This window comes from Bidens hawaiensis, unplaced genomic scaffold (genome assembly GCF_021521415.1).
Source record: "Bidens hawaiensis isolate Kalapana, Puna unplaced genomic scaffold, B.hawaiensis_p1.1 tig00002423_1, whole genome shotgun sequence".
NCBI classification, from domain to species: domain Eukaryota; kingdom Viridiplantae; phylum Streptophyta; class Magnoliopsida; order Asterales; family Asteraceae; genus Bidens; species Bidens hawaiensis.
This window is the reverse complement of record NW_027491133.1, coordinates 337,649-359,031: the sequence shown is the minus strand read 5'-3', so window position 1 is coordinate 359,031 and position 21,383 is coordinate 337,649. Positions and strand designations below refer to the sequence as shown.

The following is a 21,383-nucleotide window of genomic DNA, read 5'->3' as shown; positions in this document are numbered from 1 at the left end:
TTGGTCCGGTGAAACAAACTTCAGTAACGGGTATGAAGTATATGATTACGTTCATTGATTATTTTTTTAGATACCTTTGGTATATTTTATGAAAGAAAAATCGGAACCTTTTATGAAATTCAAAGAATTTAAAAGCGTGGTGTAAAAGGAGACCAAGATCAATATCGAGTGCCTCCGATCCGACAGCATTTAGCGTCTCGATCTTTGTTATATCGTGTATAATATATTCTTAATGTATAGGTTATAGTAGGTTAATATAGAGGGATCGTTAATGTAAATATTCATTCATTAGGGATGTCTAATGAATGAATATATCCTCTATATATACCTTAGTCCAATGGGCAAAATTAAGAGCATACTTTTAAGAGTTTTACAACTCATTAAGCATATTTTACAACCTTAAAGAATGGTAAAATTGTCTTTGTATCTCTAAATCTCACGGTTCATTTTAGTTTTATCTAAATAGTTACATGTTTTACCCTTTAACTTTAGTTATCTTTTGTTAATTTGAATAATAGTTACACCTTTACCCCCTATTATAAAAAAACTACCCCCAACAACTTTTAAACGGCCTTAACTTTTTTACACGTTAATATTTTTTTTTAAAAATTACACTTTAAAAATGAACATTTTATTATCTTTAATTTGAGTATGGTATTACTGTAGTTTATTAGTTTTAAAACTAACTTATTACATGATTACCAGTTTGTACTAGCAATGGGTTGGGCGGGTTCGGCTTATGGTTAATTTGGTTCAGGTCAAGATGGGTTCAGGTCAGAACGGGCTTCAGGGTTTAAACGCTGTTGGAACGGGTTTTGCGTCAAAACGGGTTGTCTTTTAAACAGTTTATTTGAAATTACTCAACATTTGATCTTTGCTTCTTGTTTTTGTCACCGGTAGGCATCTGTTATGCGGATGATATTGTATATACATACCGGATTGCTCGCGTATAGGCATCGTTTGACGCACTTACCGACACCGATTACACGTCTAATGCCTCATTAAACGCATACCATCGTTAGGTTACGCACATGCCGAGGTTATAAACGTACTAACACTGGTCGCGTACACCGCTGCATCGCGCGTGTACTTGGCTAGTGTAATAAGTAATGGTGTTAATTTATTCTTAAAGTATTCCTTCAATATTCTCTCTTCACACCATTCCCTAAAACGACATCATATCACAAGACTAGATCCTCTCGAATCAAAACGTTTTCTTACATGTCCAATAGCGAAGGACGGAAGCCAGTGGGTAAAAGAGTATTCCCTGCAGGTTCGGCGGAGAATAGGAGAATCCACGGGTTAAGAGCACGGTCAAAGAAGGAAAGGGTAAAGGAGAGGTCCCTAGAGCCTTATATAAGAAGAGCAAAAGGTAGGAAGAAAGATATAGAGAAAAGAGAGAGAGAAATACATTGTAATAAGAAAGATTTGTAATTCTTCTCTTTAATATAAAAAAACTCTTTGCCTTGATTGTTCTTCTATATTCTTCCAAAATCCGTATTCGAACTCTCACATAATCACGATTCAACTTGGGTCGGAACAGTTGCTTTTACGATCCTTCAATGATCACTTGTTGAGAATTTAATGCATGAACAATATCATATCATCTTCTCATTAAAGCTTTCAAGAGTTTTGCTGTAAACAATTATTAAATAGGGATCGGAGGAAGTTACCTTTGTATTTTATGAAAACACATACCAAAATCTTATCATACTATTAGGGCCGGCCCAAGCATTTTGGGGGCCTAAAGAAAAGAAAGAAGCCGAGGCCCTTTTCCGATAATTTTATGCTCATAAAACATTGGTAGATTCATATCTAAATAGGTTGTTAATTTATTTCAGCTGAGTAAAATTAGGTATAAGAAAGCAAACCATCGGATTTATTAAAGAAGTTCAACCTAAATTGGTTGAGTTCGGGCTTAAGAAAACAACAATTTATGATAGAATATGAAACCAAAATAAATTTTTGGAAATTCATTTAAAGATTTTAGAAAAATAAATTCAAATCTGCACAATTAGATTAGAATAAGTTGGTTTGTTATCAAGCAAACCAATTAAGTAACTTTGCTAGACATAATTGATAATCTTTTCATCTATTTTTCACCTGCTCTAGTGCTCTCTACTTGTTGAATCCAACAAAATAACATAAAAACAAAACCCAAACCATGAAACTATGGAAACAAATAAATGGTTTCAAGTACAGGAATGATATTGAATTATGAGTCAAAGTGGTCAAAGGATTTTATAATAGAAAAATACGTATATATTTTTTTTAAAAATGAAGGCCTTACATATATGGTGGCCCTAAGCTAAGGCTTTACTTTGTTGTACATAAGGGCCGGCACTGCATACTATACTAACAAAATAAAATGTTAAAGCTTAGGTGTCAAGCTTACATTTCTTCTAATTCATAATCTCTCATCTTATTCATTCTAGTTATCCATGAGTTAAACCGTTTTGTTAATTGGGTTATAACGTAGTGGGATTTATTCATTATCGAGTTACATAACATTTTCATATATGAGGTTTGATCAACTACGCAGCTTTTATACCTTTTTTTTAATTTCTTGCAAATCAACACCTGACATTTCCAAAATCATGCTATTTTAGTACTTTGTCGTTAACCCCGTTTGTTTTTTCCAATAAGTCAGAGAGAAAATGGTACTTTTTTTATTTCTCATTTACTTAACCCCGTGGTAAAAAATAAATGAGGCGAACTACTTTTTTTAACAAAACTAAATGAACCAAACTACTTTTTTTAACAAAAATAAACGAATCGAACTACCCTTATAACAAACATAAATGATATGAGCTGGTTTGTTAATAACAACAAACGAACAGAACAATTTGTTTAACAAAAATAAACAAACCAAGCCACACTTTTTTAACAAAAATAAATGAACAAACAAACCGAACCACTTTTTTTAACAAAAATAAATGAATCGAGCCACTTTTTTTTAGCAAAAATAACTGAACTGACACTTTTTTTAAACAAAAATAACATTATTTTGGAAACGTCACGTGTTGACTTGTAAATAATTTTAAAAAGGTATTAAAGTTGCGTGGTTAGTTAAACGGTTTGACTCAAACCTCATGTATGAAAATGAAACTTAATTCTTCATTATTTAGAGGTGTGTACGTTAAATTAATTCATAAGTATCTTAAAAATCACAATTGAAATAACATAATTTATTTATTTTTATTATTTGACAGAATCTGTGTAATACACGGGTTCAAAATCTAATATTTATATATATATATATATATAAAATAAGGAGTTGGGCATAGAGGTTGTACTTACTGGTTGTTTGACATGCATGTCAGCTCTTTGATGAAATGCCTCAACGAAGTATGTTTTGTTGCTCATCATGCATGTCGGATGGTTTCGGTCACCGAATGAGATAAAAAACGACAACGGGGTAAAATAAATAAAGAAATAAGAAGTTCTATTGAAACTGACGCTAACCCCGATTAAACAACCAACTTAGAGAAAACAATCTGGCCCGACTTAGACACCCCGATTAAACATAAAAAATTGCACAAACTAAAACACCGAAGAGATATTAAGCAACACCGGACACCTAATTAATCAACATCCAACTTAGAGAACCAAATTAAACCTTAAAAAAATAGCGAAACTCACACGAAACTACCCAGCCCAAGCCTGCTTAAACCCCATACTCATCCTGCGTGTTGCTTGGTTTCGCGTTGGTTTTGGTAACCGAATATATGAGAAGAAAACGACACTAGTTAGATGGTTTCATTTTTGTTTTGGTGATCGAATAGGAAAAACAAATTCACCTAATGTAACGACAACCAAGAACATAACTGATCGAGTTTCATTTTTTTTCTTTTTAATATTTTTTTACAATAAATTTCTAATCACTTGTTAGAGGAATAAATTGGATTACACCAAATGTGTCAAGTTATTCTACAAAAGGGGCAAAAATGAAAGGATGAGAAGAATTTATAACAAAAAAAAACCATCAAAAAATGAAAAATTAATAAAAAAATCATAACTCAAAATTTAATAAAAAATGTAAAAACGCAAAAATTTTCCCACCATCTTTCTCGTTCTAAAAATAAAAAATAAAAATATATAAAAAAACTCGAAAAAGACACAATCTTGAGGAAAAAAACATCATTGTGTCTTTTAATTTAACATTGCGTTTTGTGTTTATTTTCATTATTGATTGTGTCTTTTTTCCTTGACTGTCTTTTTTTCTTTTCTTGATATTGTGTTATATTACTCAAAATTGTGTTATATTTTGTTCGTCATTGTGTTAAATTTTGCGATCTATTTTGTCTTTTTTTATTTATCGTTGTGTTGTTTGTTCATTTCGGCATTGTGTCTTTTCGTCGTTTTTTTAACGGGAATGACGGGTGAAACATTTTGATTTTTTAATTTTTTTTGTTTTTTATTTGTATTTTTGAGTTATAATTTTTTAATTATTATAATTTTTTGAATTTTTTGTTGAGCTAGGGGTTTTTTGTGTGGCCACAAATCTTTCTCACATTTCTCATTTTTGTCTTCCTTTATATTTTAACTTAACCCTTTATAACAATCAATCAATAAATACATTCACATACAAGAATTCACATTCGTCATGTACACATATTCAACGCATCACCATTTAGTTTGTCGCAATATTTTTTTCAGTGCGTCATCTTTAGTATGTCGCAATCACTTTTAAGTAAAACTAGTTTATGTAACTCATTGCGGCGGAACTATTAAACCAAACAAATATTATACCTAAAAACATTGAACCACGTACGCACGTTAACTCATAAAATATAAAAGTGAAATGTAAGCATAAATTAGGGGTATACTTATCTTTTGTTCTTTATCCCATCCACTTGAACTACCCATTAACATAAGTTCTAAATTTAACATAACATTGGTATCACCAACAAAGCATAGTGTACAAAGCATAAAATGAAAGAAATAGCGAAATTGTGAGACAAAGAGAGCTTGATCATTAATATAGATATAATAATATTTTATAACTTGTTTATTTATAAATCTGTAATATATATATAAACGAAATCTCCTTAAATTCTTTCAAGTCACCAGATTGTTTTATTCTTAAATGAAGGTTTCTCATACATTTGACCCGAGTTCATGGGTATAGGTCTCACCAAACTCAAATAGACTTTAAACGGGTTACAAGATCTCATGATATTGAAAATTAATCTCGTCAAATATTTGATATGAAAAATCCTATAAAATAGGGATATACTAGAAATTAATATCCATTTAAAAATATAATTTATAATTAAGAACAATTTTATAGTAAAAAAAATAAGTGGGTCATGGGTCTCTCACTAAACCTATATATTTTTAAACCGGGTATAACATTTCATTTATCTGTTAAATTCTTTTATCATCAAATCCTAAGTATATTATTATCTTTCTTACAATAAATTAAATTAAAATCCAAAAAAATATATAAAAATATTATAAACGAATAATGTAAAACAACATATGAGGATGCAAATTAATTACAATACATGTTGCACGCAAAAAAAAGGAAAGTGAAAGAAAAACTATAGAACTAAGACCATGTGTAGTCATAAAAGCCCCACCTCTAGGGTTATGCGCCACATGACGTTCAGTCAGAGTTATGATATTTTACAAAAACATGGTGTAGTCATAAAGACTCCATAACTTTGTTATCTGTTTTTTTTTTTTAATTTGTGTGCCTTCCACCTGTTTTATCTACAAAACGCCACAAAAAAATAAACCAAAATGTCGGGGGGGGGGGGGGGGGGTTGCCCCTGGCGTTATCCACCATAAATCCTCCATAACGCATGGAGTATGTATGGTCTAAATATCTTAAACTTAAATATATATAAACAGAATCCTTAAAAGCTCTCTTGTTGTTTATTAAATTCTCTCAAGCCACTAGATTGCTTTATTTGTAAATGAAGGTTTCTCATGCATTTGACACGAATTCACGGGTATGGGTCTCACTAAACCCAGATAACCTTAAACGCGTTATAACATCTCATTATATTAAAAAATAATCTCACTTTGATATGAAAATCTTATAAAACAGGGATATATTAAAAATTAATATCCAATTCTTTAAAAAAAATATATTATTTATATTAAGTAACAAATTATAGTAAAAAAAAATATAAGCGGGTCATGGTCTTACCAAACTCATAGCTATTAATCGGGTTATAACATCTCATTTATTTGTAAAATCATTTCATTATCAAACCCTAAGTATATTATTAACTTTATTACAATAAATAAAATTAAAATCCAAAATATATAAATATTTGACACGAAACACCGAAGGAAAATCACTCCAATCCTTCTTCAGGGCAACATGCTATATTATATGATATATGGTACTAACTAAAGAAAAAGAGTCTTTTTTCTAAGAGTAGGCGTGGAGAGCTTTTTGCGGGGAAACTTGCAAGTACAATTTGGGGGGAGACGAGCGTCGACCATTCACTTACAACAAGAAAGAACCACCAGTGTTTGGCGTAACACCTGCATTTTGGTGCATTCTTCTTTCTTTCCTTGGTCTTCCGTTCCGTCATATTCCTAATAACTTATCCAATGACAACGAATTAACCGCAAATGCACCTTTCTTTTATCAAATCTCAGGGACATGGTCTAATCATGAGGGTAGTATTTTATCATGGTGTCGGATCCTAAGTTTTTATGGATTCCTTCTTTGTTACCGGGGTCGACCCCAAAGCCATAATGTCTCAAAACGAGGAGGCCATAGAGAAAGTCTTTTTTATTCCTTTGTCTCGAACTTCGTGAAGAACTCCATTCTATCTCTCCCTAGTTACGAACAAAAAACTGGGGCTATGACCCAGTTGTACACTCCCTCCGTTCTACGAACCATTGTTGATTCTGAACTTCGTTCACCCATGTAATACATGAGATAAAAACTAATTATAATATAATTTTTAGTAAGTCAAATTGGTTGTCTATTACACTATTTGTAGAAGAAGGTTCATGATGCTAAATATATAAAGCATCTTTTGTTTTTTTTTTCTAATAAAATTGATTACAACAAATTGACGTGTAAACGAGTAATTAATTAAAGGAAATATCTTTTAAAAATTAAAAGTGTAGAGTACTAAATTTGATACGCGTAAGCATATAAACAACCAACAGAAAGTAATAAGTACAATAAGTGAAGCGTAGAATACAGCAAAGATGCAGCAATGAATAGTGGATTTAAGCCCTGTTTGTTTTTGCTTCTTTTCTCTGAATAGAGGAAAATGTCTGATTCGGTCAGACGTAATCAGACGTGGGGCTGTTTGTTTTTTTTCTGGCATTAAGAGGTTCAGCGTCTTAATAGCATCTGAACCAGTAAGAGCTTTTAGTGGGTCTGAAAACCTCTTAACCCAAAAAAAAACATACATTTGTCTCCGGCCTCCATTAACTTCTAACCCGGAGACTAGGCTCCATCTCCGACGACTAGAGGTTCGTCTCTAGCCTCCACCTCTTAATGATTCAGATTTCAGACATTTGAACCACCTATTAACATTCAAATGTGGTATTCAGATTCAGACTTAAATCTCTAAAAAAACAAACGGGGCCTTAGTCTCTTTATAACTTTCAAATTTAATATATATAGAAATTTCCCATGCACGAGTTCACCCATGACCAACCCAAGTCTAGAACCACAAATATAGGGTTTTGTGTAGAAAACAAAACACTAACTAATTTTGTAGGCCACCATAATTTGTTAATATATGTCATGATCTACCGTGCAATAACATTGACAGGGAAATATGATCGGTGTTCTACGTTACAATTTTCAATTTTACATATCAATTTCATTCGCAGAAATTGACTATAATCACTTGAAAGATGAAATTTCTAGTAAAGAAACCCACATGCTTTGTACCTTGTCACATAACATAACATTTTAAATATATTAACGACCCTTCTTCCGTCCTTTAATGCTTTCTTCCCACAATCCTATACATTCCTAGCATATTTTGACTTATCCGCTCTTTATATACATCTTCTATAATTTTCTTAAAACAAAATATTAAAGTGTTAATTTATATAAACAACATTACAAGAATGAGTAATCATAATAATAAAATAATATATATTGTGTAAAAAACTAGAGGGTTGAATAGGCTTTAATGAGCTAATTACTTTTTTTTAAACTCTTTTCACAACTTTTAAAAGTAAATGCAAATAAGTAAAGAGTTTAGAGATAGAGATGACATAACCGATTTATAATGGTTCAAGTAGGTGTTAACTAATATACACTACGTCCTCTCCCGATCTACCAATTGAGAGTTTTCTTCACTGTCATCTCCTTAAATGGTAAGGAACACTGCTACAATAGTCCCACTGTTAAAAACAAATGATATTACCCTCCTCACTAGCTACACCTGGTACTTAGCTAGTTAGCTTTACAAATCTAATATTCATTAATGGTGTTTAATTATTATAGTACTTACTAAAGAGAGATTAACGATATTTAGCGGTGTTTTATAATATATCTGTTGCAGAACACCCAAAGAATTGATGCAGAATTAAGAAGATAAGCGGAAGCTAAATGATTCAATCTTTTTCACCAAACGAAATCGTATGTTTACAGTATGAAACAAGAGAAAAACAATTACAAGATGAAACCCTAATTCAAAGAGAATTAGAGAAAGAGTACAAGATGAATTGTGAATGTAAGAACTGAAAAATGAAAACTGAACCCTAATCCCCAATTCTGTTAGACTTAACTAACCCAGATGACTGTTTGCTACCTGTAATGAATATTACCAAATTACCCCTATTGCCACCTTTATTTACTTTTAAGTATTATCATATTATAACCCTGTAACTTGAATACTTGTTGCACGACCCCTCCAACAATATCAGTATTTACTAACGGATATTTATGTTTTTCTTTTTGGGTACATTAGTTTATACGCAAGCTCACACTAGGTTATAACAACTTAGTTTGAACCTACTATATCTCGCGTCTTAATGGGACTGGACATGTGTTAGTAAGTTAGTTAAGCTTATAGAATCAACAAGAAGTTATGACAAGTACTTAACTAGATCAAATTCACACGCCTTACAAATAAATTATATTTAATTAATATTAAATTTTCAAATAGCACAAATAATTTATACTCCCTCCGTGTCATTAAAAGTGTCATGGTTTGAAAAACACAAAGTTAATGATAGATTGAATTATTACTTTTTTTGTTTACCAAATAACAATAATGCTCTTGGAAATTGAGTGGTTCATCAAAAATTTTATTATTATTAGTTGTGTGTGTTTAAAGATACACTTGGAAATTGACTAATAAATTTTAAAACTTGACATTTCTAATTGGACAAATAAAAAAGAAAATATGGACATTTTTAATGGGACGGAGGGATTATTACATATTACATTTAATTTTAAATGTTATAAATTATAATAATTGCCCATGCACGAATTCACCGACCCACGAAGACGTTCATCTTCGTGATTTACCACTCGTTAATTGGCAAACCTCATACAAATACAACGGGTCTAGGGACACAATTATAGGTTTTGTGTAAGAAACAAAACACAAATGATTCACCACAATTTGTTAACACAAGTGATCTATCTGTGCATTATTATTGACCGGGAAATGATCTGTTTTCTATATTGCAATTTTAATTTTCATGTTACATTTTAAAACAAACAGTTAATTAACCATCTAACAAGGACGTTCATTTTTCTTTTCCTAAATGATGCATGTATAAACGTGACCAACAATTATCACGTTGTAAACCAACTTTGACTCGTAAAACGTGCACCATGTACGTATAAAAGGGCTTTAACTGTTTAGCTTTTGATCATCCTCATTTATAGAGTTATGGCGTCTGCTACACTTGCAACATTCTTTGTCATCTTCACTTTGCTCCCCCTAATCACACATTGCATCCCCTTTGTTGTCTTTCATGGTAAGTCCTCTTTGATTATCTCCATGTATGCAAAGCCCACAAGTTGTTCTACTGTTTGTGTTTGATATATATATATCATGTTATGATAGGTGATTTGAGAATATTAATAAAAATTCTTGCACAAAGTTAGAATCCAATGTTTGTATAATACAAGACACAGTTTGAATATAATTTGTTGCTTGATCGACTTCTTGTTAATATGAAAACCATTAAACCAAATGTTTTACAAAAAGAAAAGGATAAAATATGTTTACTTTATTCCATACGAGCATGCTAGGTTAATATATACCAATGTATAAAAAGGAATAATTCATCAACTTACCCCACTTTCTCGACGCGGTTAAGTTGATGATACCAGCTTGAGTGAAGGAATTTGGAGTAGAAAGAAGAAGACATCGTTAACAAGTCCTGATTTAAAGATGTTACTTGGTGAAGGTGGCTTGTTTCTCTTTTCTCTGTTCACGAGGAAAGAATGTAGACCAATTGTTGACACAAACAACTTTACTCTTAAGACTACGTGTGGTGGGGCGATTTTGGGCGATTCTCAAAATCGCCCCAACATCGCTATGAACCCCACCCCCGCTCAATTTTTGTTTGGCAGAGGGCATGTATTTGTCGCCAAATATTTGAAAATAATAATATTTTATTATTTTCAGGCGATGTTTGGGCTACAAAATACTATGCCTTAAAATGAAAATCGTCCCTATGATGACATGGCGCTACATGTCAAAAACCGCCCCTTCAATGTAGCCCTCCAGACCTAACAAACCACAAACAAAATAAACATACAAAATTAAACCCCTGCTGCTACAAGTTTGGAACTAATTCCCACCCGGCTAACCCGACCCATCAAGTTTGACCCAACATATTTAATATTATATAACTAGTAATAAAAAGTTGTGTCTTTAAAAAATTCGTGTATTGCATATATACGGATTTAGGCCTGGCTAGAGTGGGCCGGTGCCCACTATCTGCCTGCCGAAATGTCGTGGTTGAAGGCATGTCGTATGCATTAATTAGTATATGATGAGTCAATAATCAATCAGTGCTTTTTTCTCTGGCTGGTACAGCGGTGGTTGCTCCAACGGTTGTTGTTTGGAGTTGGACGATGAAGACGAAAGTAAAAAATACATGCGTGCCCTTATTTTTTTTTTATTGTACATGTTTTTAAAAGTCTATTTTCGTGGCCCATCTAAATCTAAAAAAGTAATAAAAAAATGCTTATTTTATGAACATGTTTGGATTTAAAGTTTAAACACTTCAGCTCATTAACGGATATTTCTTTGTGCAAACTAATCTATCAATATATACTATATAATAAACAAAACTTTTTAAGTGTCACGTGTCATTACCAGAGTGACCCTTTGAAAATTTTTCCTCCTTTCACTCGTATTAAAGATATTTCTCTTTTTTATTAACAATTTTTTATTTTATTTTTCTTTCTTTTTTCTCTTTTTAATAATTCTTTCTTGATTTAAAATTTCAATACTAACATAAATATATTACTTTATTTTATATAAATATATTGTATTAGTTATCAATATTAGGTTTTTATAAGTAACTAATTTTCATGTTTAGTTTGAATAATAATTCTAAAATTTGAGATTTTAAATATATTATATTAGTATATAATATTGAGGTTTTATAAGAAATGATATTATTGGATGAAGAGAAAAAATTAATTTAAAATTTAAGTTTCAATAAACTTTAACTTATTAAATATATATGATATTTGCTAAATTACAATTTTTTTTCTTTTAAACCCTTAAAAGACAAATTCACTATTGATGTATTCTTAGTGTATGTTAATTTAAACGAGCGGGTTTTATTACCGGTTAAAGTATTAATCATGGTTCATGTTAAAATAGTTTGTGATTAGAATGAGTTTCGGTCCACGAGTTGATTTAAAAAAAGAGACATTTGCAACTTTTATTTTTTGAATTGACTATTTAATCAACCTATCATTTATGTTAAGTTCATCATCTTAAAATCAACAAAAATATATAAACACTAGACTACATGTTTTGGTTTTTCAAAAAGATAAAACAACTTCTTACCTTAGGAATACAAATGTTACGCATTAACACACTGTTAACCAGATGATAAATTGACTTTGTATATCCTTCTATTTTTAAAGATTTCAAAAATATAGATCTCTTAGTGAACAAGTTATACTTGCACCAAAAAATAAGGTCGTTCAATAAATTAGAAAATGTTTGTTATCCATTTTTCCGGGAGATGAAAAATATTACCATTACTTAGAGGGTATCTTTCAGACATAAAATGATACATTACAAGAAAGTAATAGTTTCTTAATGTTTTAAATGGCCTCAAAATCTAAGGTTGTCAAGTCATAGGTTAATCTTGAAAGACGATGTTGAAGTGATGATGCTTTAATGGTCTACGTAATGAAACTAAAACATATGTGAAAATACAATATGATAACCGTGTTATAGAAGCGGAATTCATATCCAGAAGTAATACTGGAACTCACACTATTATTATTAAAAAGAAAAATCTTACACCTTTAGATAAAATGATTAATTTCAAAGAGCGAAATTTTCACTTTATTTTAGTTTTGCAATGAAGACTAATAAAAGCTAAGGTCATTCACTACAGATTGTTAGTTTTTTTAGACAATTTATTTTAACTCGTGGCGAGTTATGTGTTGCATTATCTAGAGTTAAAAGCTCAAACAATATGAAACTACTAAAATATTTTTTATTTATGAATTTTCTAACTTTTAATTTTCATGTTGTGTAATGTATAATTTATTTTACCGTATAATATCTCTTTATATATGTTGAATATATTTTTTTGTATTTAACATTATCTTATTATTAAAATAAATTTATTTATTTAAACACGTGTGCTACACGTGTAACTAACCTAGTAATATATATATATATATATAAAGAAATCTTAACTACAACTTTTTTTTCTCTTTAGTTTTAAAAAATACAATATCTTTTGTTTGTTATTTGTTTATATTTAAATTTGTACGACCAACAAAAGTATTAGGAAACAACTAAGGCTATGTGTAGTGGATGGGCTATAATTGGGGGCAATTTGTGATACGTGGCGCCCAGTCAGCATGGAGTGGAAATTTGTTTTTGGTGTGTAATGGTGTAGGGGCTACAATTTGGGCCCACAGTGTCTTTTTTTATTATTTTCTTTTTATAATTAAACTAATTAAATAAAAACCAATTTATTTAAATAATTAAATAAAAATGCATTAAAATTAAAAAAAAATACAAAAAAAAAACATACCTAAAAAAATACATAACTAAAAATATTAAAAAAACATAACTAAAGAAAAAAAAACATAAATAAAAAAAAGAAACTAATATTTGTAATATTCGCTACAAATTAAATTTATTTGTAACAATTAGTATATATTTTAATAAACACTAAATACATTTTTAATAAATACTTAATATTAAAAAACTTACCGACGTCGGGATCCTCCGAGATGTTAATCCAAGCCCTTGCAAGGGCCACCTCCTCCTCCTCGTTTCAATGCTTGTATGGATCACGTTGCGCCATCGTCTCCCTCAATTGTTTTTTTTTTTGTGTTTACGGGTCGATTTTTTGCTTAAACCGGAGGCCCGTGACGTTTGCGTATCCGGTACCGACTCCAGTGGTGTAGACCCGAACGCCGGCATTGTGTTTTGGGGGCTGAGAAAGTTGGCGTACATGGTTAGGTTCGGGTCGGAAAGTTGATACGGATAGCTTGGTTGGCTCGGTTGGTTCCGTTGTAAGTTTGGTTGGTTCAGTTGGCTTGATTGCGAACTATACGTTTGACCGAAAGCAGCGAATTGGTAGTTCGGTTGGTTCGGTTGGCTCGATTGCGAACCATACGTTTGACCGAAAGCAGGGAATTGGTAGTTCGGTTGGTTCGGTTGGCTCGATTGCGAACCATACGTTTGACCGAAAGCAGGGAATTGGTAGTTCGGTTGGTTCGGGTTGTTTCTAGGATTCATTTTGTTTATTTTTTGTAAGAAATTGGGTATGATTTGTATATAAAATGGATATAAAATGGAGAAGAAGGGTGTATGTTTATACATATATATATATAGTTTAATTTTTATTATTATTTTTGAGTTCAACGGGCGACAAATATTAGCCGCCCCCGCCCAATTTCGCCCAAATATCGCCGGAGGGGGGGGGCGGTGTTCCATCCAAAAATCGCCCCTTTTTCGCCCATATACTCGCCCAGTACACTCAGCCTAACCCAACACATATGACACCTCCAATAGTTTCGACAAAACTAAAAACCGATTAAAAAGATTATAGGTTACACAATAAAATTAAAAGAAATTCATATCTCCGAAAAAATTAAAGCAAAAAGGGACGGGACCTTAACGATTGGGAGATTGATTGCTACGTAGCTTATGAAAAAGAACACGACACAAGGATATTCTATGTCGACTCCTCTATTACCCCACAAATCGGAGAAACGATCGAAGGTGCCGCCACATTTTGTTTCACTACATACATGAAGGTCGGTAATCTCTTCATTTCAGCCCTCCATGCAAGGATACCAACTTTTATAGGAACCCAATTTTTACACCCGACCACATATTCCCGAACAGCCCTATCTCATTAGTCATGACCCTCTCTAAGCTCTTAACCAGGAATTCATTAAAAACATCCAATAGCCATACCTATCGATCCTCCCCCACCCAAGATTAACATGTTGGCAAATTAACAAAGGCTTCTCAATTCCATAATTTCCATGCTTGAGGCAAGAGCTCTAGACCACTCCTGGGTTCCACAAATGTCAATGTCACACCCTGACCAAGACGACGGAACATGTCGGGACGCGACGTTGATTGCTCATGAACACATGACAATATTATGTGACAATAATTAAATAATTCATTTCATTCAAACTCAACTACAATAATTTAAACTTCAAATACAATATCCAAAACAAAGACAACAAAATTTATTCATAAAGATACTAAGTGTGTGCCTTCAAACCTTGATAAGTCGACCTATAATCAAACCTGTAGTATGCATAAAAATAACTTCGTTTAACAATATGTTGGTGAGGAATACACTTGATATTTATACATATATTATGTGAGGCAAAATCACAATTCATATTTGTAAATAGACAATTACAACAATCATTGAAAATATATTATAAATACTTGAGGATCCGTATTATTTGGTAACAACCAATATACTAGGATGGGAGAGGATGAAGATGACGCCATACCCTAACATCACATAAACATATAGTTATATAGAGGCATAGACACTAATCGAGAAATTAGTAATATAAACATATGATTATAGAATCATGGGTTGAGGATTGAGGTATTAAAACATATTTGCTAAATGTGACGTAAAAAGGGAGTGTAAGTACTCACTTGGAAATGTGACATAAAAACGTAAAAGGAGAGTGTAAATACTCACTTGGAAATGTGACGGAGAGAATGTGAAAGCAATCTTTAACAAATTGGTAGGAAAATATAATTCTAACCAACGTTCTGTCGTTTTTCTAAATTGACTTGGGATGAGAGGATTAGACATGATTTGATAGACCTAAACCTCTCCGAGGACATGGTTGAGGATAGGAATTCGTGGAGAAGTAGAATTAAAGTTAAGGATTTTTAGAGAGAATTGAATACCTTAGGGCTTAGACTTAACTTATTTAGGTCACATACCATAATGGTATTTCCCTTACATATTTTATTATTATTATTATTAGCTTTTATATTGCGGTTAAACTGTGACCTTTTTATTAATATTATTATAATTAGTAGTAGTTTTTTATATAACTGTTAAACTTTGATTTCCTTTTTTTTGCTTCATACACATGTTCTTAGAGCCGAGGGTCTCTCTGGAAGCCACCTCTTTATTCCTTTGGATAGAGGTACGGTGTGCCTACATCCCACCCTCCCCAGACCCTACCTATAGCTCTGTTGTCGGTGGGATTTTACTGGGTATGATTGATTGATTGATTGATGTTCTGTCGCTTTTCATAATCTGGATGCAATGAGACACCTACCAAATACATGATCCAAAGCTTCCACCAAGTTGAACAAATAGGACAAAGAATGGAAGGAATATCAACACCTTTGGCCAAAAGGTTATATATAGTTGGTAATCTATCCATTAGTAACCGCCAACTTAAAATGTTAACATTTTGGGGAACAAACTTATTCCATCTAGTACGAGAAGACGCATCTGGTAACTCTCTCCGATCAAGAAACATTTTAACACTTTTGACAAAAAAATTATCATCATGGTCTAATCCCCACACCTAATGATCATTTAAGTTTGATAAAGTAACTTCATACAAAACCTCTACCAAATCATTTAGTTGTTCTGATTCCACCCCACCTCTCGACTCTCTTCTCCAATTCGAAACCCAAGAAGAATTAACCAACCTTTCACTTAAAAACAATTTTTGTTAACCTCAAAGTTGAAGATTCTCATAAATCTTGATGATAACGAGGATTCTCCGGTCCAAATGTCTTTCCAAAGTCCAAACAATGTGTTATTTCCATTTCACACCTTTTTTGAATGACCGAGAGGCAGGGCTGTAAATGAACTAAACGAACACGAATAAGGTCTTGTTCATGTTCGTTTGTTAAGGAAATAATGTTTTCACGAACACTTACCGAACGAGATTTTATGTTCATGTTCGTTCATTAAGGTAATGAATGTGTTCACGAACACAAACGAACACAAATAAAATTGGCAGAGCTTAGAGATTGAGGTTGATGTATTCATCAATGTGACTAATGAAAGAAAGTAAACGAATCGAACGAACATGAACAAGGGCATGCTTATGTTCATTCATTTAACTTTAATTGAACACAAACACTTAATCGAACAAATATTTATGTTCATGTTCGTTTATTTAAAAAATGATCATTTGTGTTCGCTTATGTTCATTTGTTTAAAACTAAATGTACATAACTGCACAAAGATAAACGAACATACAGGAACAAATGTAAATGAACACACGTAAATGAAAAAACTTATATGAACATAAATTAACAAATATAAAACATTTATGTAGATGGCTCATCCATATAATATTTAATTATTTTCAGTTAAACATAAACAAACATAAATAAACAGACATAAACCAACATAAATAAACGAACGCTTCATGAACATAAATGAACGAACGGAACATGTATTCATGTTCGTTCCTTAACTAAACAAACACAAATTTTTTATTCATGTTTGTCCGTTTATTAAATAAACGAACATAAACAAACAATCTGCCGAATAGTTCACCGAGCGCTTGGTTCGATTACAGGCCTACTGAGAGGTGCAAAATTTTTTTATCATTTAAACTATTCACCGCTTTAATAACGCGAGACCATATATCATTCCCTTTTATATTACGAGACATGCCATATTGCTCAAGTTTCAAGCCACAGATCACCTTTAAAACCCTCACCCACAAGGAATTTGGATTGTTAACGAATCTTCATCTCCATTTATATAACAAAGCAAGATTAACATTCTTCAAACTAGCTACACCCTAACCCCTTTTAGATTTATCGGCCAAAACGGAATTCCACTTAACCCAATGCCATCTCCGTTTTTCCTCATTTTCCTAACATGAAAAGACAAAAATAATAAATCCCCAAGGATCGAAGCACAAAAGTGATTAAGGTTGATCTCCCCCTATGGATAAAAGATTAGCCTTCCATTTCGACAAGTTAGATTTAAATTTCTTCACAAGAAAATCCGAACTCCAAATACTTCCCATCTTCCCCCCCCCCCCCCCCCCTTCTCCCTCTCTCGGGAAGACCCAAATACAAAAAATGTAAATTATCCGGTTTAAAACCTATAATATTTGCGAAGGACACCACCTCCCTTTGCTCCATCCCACCCCATAAAGCTTTGGTTTATGAATATTTAGCTTTAAACCCGAAGTGAAATAAAAACAATTTAAAGTCATAACCGTATTCTTGATATTTCTCAGAGACCGCTCTCCAAGAATAATAACATCATCGGCATAAAAAAGATGAGAAGTTTCAAACTACTTCACCTATCCCAGCAAAAGCCATATCTTCAATTGCCAAATATAAACCTTCCATTGCTAAAATAAACAAAAACGGAGATAACGGGTCTCCCTAACGGAGAACTTTCAGGTGAAAATTCTTCAGTAGGACTCCCGTTTATTAACACGGAAGCTCTTGCATAGAGCAAGCAAGTTCGAACCCACATCAACCATTTGCTCCCAAAACCGAGGAAATGCATGATAGAAAAAAGATAATCCAGTTGAGGGAGTCGTAAGCCTTTGCAAAATCAAGTTTCAGTAAAAGAAGATTCTGATTTCTACGTTTATAATCCTCCACAATCTCATTTAATATAAGATATAAGCAGATTTATTAACCTATATATAATATTATAGATGTCTGTTTAAACAAAATGAATCTTGTTAGGCAAATCTTCCTAATTGTATTATACATTTTGTATAACTAATGCATGTGCTTCAAGTTTCTAACTTGTCACGTTACTATTTGTTATATATAGGCATTGGAGATAGCTGCACCGGAAAATCAGCCACGCATTACACTGATCTTTTAACCGAGTGGTCTAATGCTCAAGGATATTGCGTGTATGCTTGTTTTTAACGCGTGATCCTAAAAATTTATTCAAAAAAAAGGATGGATTAATAATAAGTACATGTTTTTTTGCCTTATTTATGTGTAGAGAAATTGGAGATGGACAGTGGGATTCTTGGTTTATGCCCCTTGAGGACCAGGTACAGGTTTATGTTTATCTATATATGTTTTGATAATATTTCATGTAATCAAATAGTTTTTGACCTGGAATTTTTGTGTTTAGGTTAAGATAGCTTGTGAGAAGGTAATGAAACCGATCGAAGCCTAATACTTTTTGTTCGCAATTCGTTTCTAAATGCACACATATACTTTCTCCGGTTATCAGGTGAAGAGCATGAGTGAGCTCAGTCAAGGTTATAATATAGTTGGACTTTCCCAGGTGAAAATGATCAGTTTCTTCATAATAATGGCATTTTTATATAAGATGAATATGTCAAAGAGACAAGGTTTGAGTGAAAAGTTAATCAAGTGTTGTGGTTTTTTTGCAGGGTAACATAGTCGGCAGAGGAGTTATTGAGTTTTGTGAGAGCGCCCCTCCGGTAAGTTTGTTTTTTGTTTTTCATTTCTGGTAAGGAGCCGACGTGCTTGTGCTTCATGCACTGAATCATTTCTTGCACACAAGCAAAAGCGGAATCATACCCGTGTCATGAATACACAATTTGATCTTGATTGTCTAGCAGTTATAATTATCCCACTCTTTTAAAAAGTTTTGATTCTATTATTATCGTCTTTCTTTCTGTAACAGGTGAAGAACTACATATCAGTAGCGGGTCCTCAAGCCGGGTTAGCAGCATCCCCACTTTGTGGTGATGTAAGTTTCAAAGTTTTATACAAATACACTTGTATACCTATACTTATTAATTTCCAATGAGTTTTTCTCTTTATAACCAAAAATGTTTTCCAGCTTTCTGTTCATATATACTTTAATGTAGATTTAGATTTAGATTATAATTGCTTAATATTATTTATGAGGGTTTAGTCGTCTTTAATCCATGGACCCATGATAGGTCTTGTCTTTGGTTTTCGGTTTTCTATATACTGAGGCTTATCATCCATTGTAATTACAACACTAAGATGTATTAATTCCAGTCTCTTTTACAAAATATATTTGTTCTTTTTATTTGGATTTGCAGACTACAAATTTACTATGTTTTTGGCTGAAGAGTGTGATTTATAGCAAGGAAATGCAGGTTAGATTTTACATCATGATGCATCATAATAATGTAACATTTATACTAAATTGTGCTTAGTTAAATTCAAATAAGTTCAAATCTTAATCAAATTTCTTGTTAATCATGTTGGCATTTGCCTGAAACATATGGGTGGCAATTTTCGACATGAACACAACACGACAAGAAAATAAAAAAGCAGCTTGTGTTCCCGTTGACCAATTTAACTCGTTTAATTAAACGAGAAACAGCTCGCTAACCTATTTAGCTAAGCATATCGACCCACTAACTCGTTTGTGACACATTTAACCCATTTTTCATAACTTATCAACTCAATTAACACATTTATAACTTGATTATTGCTCACCAACCCATTTTTCATAACGGATCGTGTTTTGGTTACACAATTTTAAGTGTGCGTTGGTTGGTATTAAGGTTTATATACAAATAAAATATGGTTCGTGTTCGGGTTTGACATTCCAACCCATCAACCCAACACGATTGAGCCCCTAAACATGATGTTGCTTGTACAGGAAAACTTAGCTCCAGCAAGTTACGCCAAATTCCTAACTGTGAGTAAAAATTTGTTTATGCATTCATCACAAGTATATGGATATGCGATAGATATTAGAAATCACGTGTCATTCTTTTTTTTTTTTGTGGTTATATAGGATCTTGATGCGTATCGGAAAGGGTGTAAGTTCCTCCCAAAGCTAAACAATGAGTTTGAAAAGAATGCTACTTATAAAGAAAGATTCTCTAGTTTGCAAAACTTGGTGCTTATAATGGTAAGATTCCAAGTCGTTACATATAACTTTTATTGCACGAAGTACAAATGTTAAAGAAAGATCTTGATGCTTTTGCGTGTCTTGAAATGTCTACAGTTTGATGAAGAAGCAGCTTTGATACCCAAAGAAACCTCTTGGTTTGGATACTTTCGTGATGCGGCCTCGGATGCAATCATTCCACCAAAAGAGGTACATCATGCATATATTCATGAACTGTATAGTATAACTCATACGTGCATTCCCAAAATCTTTATTTTATTTAATCATGTACCTTGCACAGACAAAACTTTATATCGAAGACTGGATCGGTTTGAGGACGTTGGATGAAGCAGGGAAGGTCAAATTTGTAAATGTGTCTGGAGGGCATCTTGAGATTACTGATGACGATATGAGGAAGTACATCGTGCCATATTTAAGTGATCAAAATACCCTTGAAAATCCGGTTCCAACAAAATCAACACGTCATCAACCTTCATTGTGGATGCCTATGGTTTCATGAGAAAGCTAGGTGGAAAACAAGATCTTTAAGTAAATGCTATTCGTCACCCATAACACGATATTACGGTTTATCTTTTCATGAATGTTTGCTCTTTATGAATAGCTTGTGTAATTCTATAAGATTCGTATGTTTCGCATATCAGTAAGACACATATAGTTTCTATAAAGTATTTAATATATATTTATGTGAGATCAATAATTAGATAAGACACAAAGGTTCGGCAAAGAACGTGAATGTTCTTTTTCTACGAGTTGCAATTCGTACGTTAAACAAACCAAACAGGTTCCTTTATATAAGGGTTGAACTGATTGAAATGAAACATAACAATTTTTGGTGAAAAAGTGAACTAGAAAGACTAGTAACAAGAGCCAAAAGCCTAAACTAG

At 32.4% G+C, this 21,383-nt stretch overlaps 2 protein-coding genes across 2 annotated transcripts in view; both read left to right on the top strand.

Annotated features, from left to right (window-relative positions):
- LOC143619340 (oxysterol-binding protein-related protein 3A-like) overlaps positions 1-21,383 on the top strand; it is a 216,926-nt gene that overhangs the window by 83,189 nt on the left and 112,354 nt on the right. The gene's annotated exons all lie outside the window — the stretch shown is intronic.
- On the top strand, positions 9,841-21,174 carry LOC143619336 (uncharacterized). The gene is made up of 12 exons (XM_077091285.1): positions 9,841-9,933; positions 18,451-18,535; positions 18,631-18,682; positions 18,766-18,786; positions 18,868-18,921; positions 19,031-19,081; positions 19,288-19,353; positions 19,676-19,732; positions 20,245-20,283; positions 20,383-20,499; positions 20,596-20,688; positions 20,780-21,174. Exons 1-12 carry the CDS (start codon positions 9,846-9,848, stop codon positions 20,996-20,998), a joined length of 942 nt encoding a protein of 313 aa, XP_076947400.1. The 5' UTR covers positions 9,841-9,845; the 3' UTR covers positions 20,999-21,174.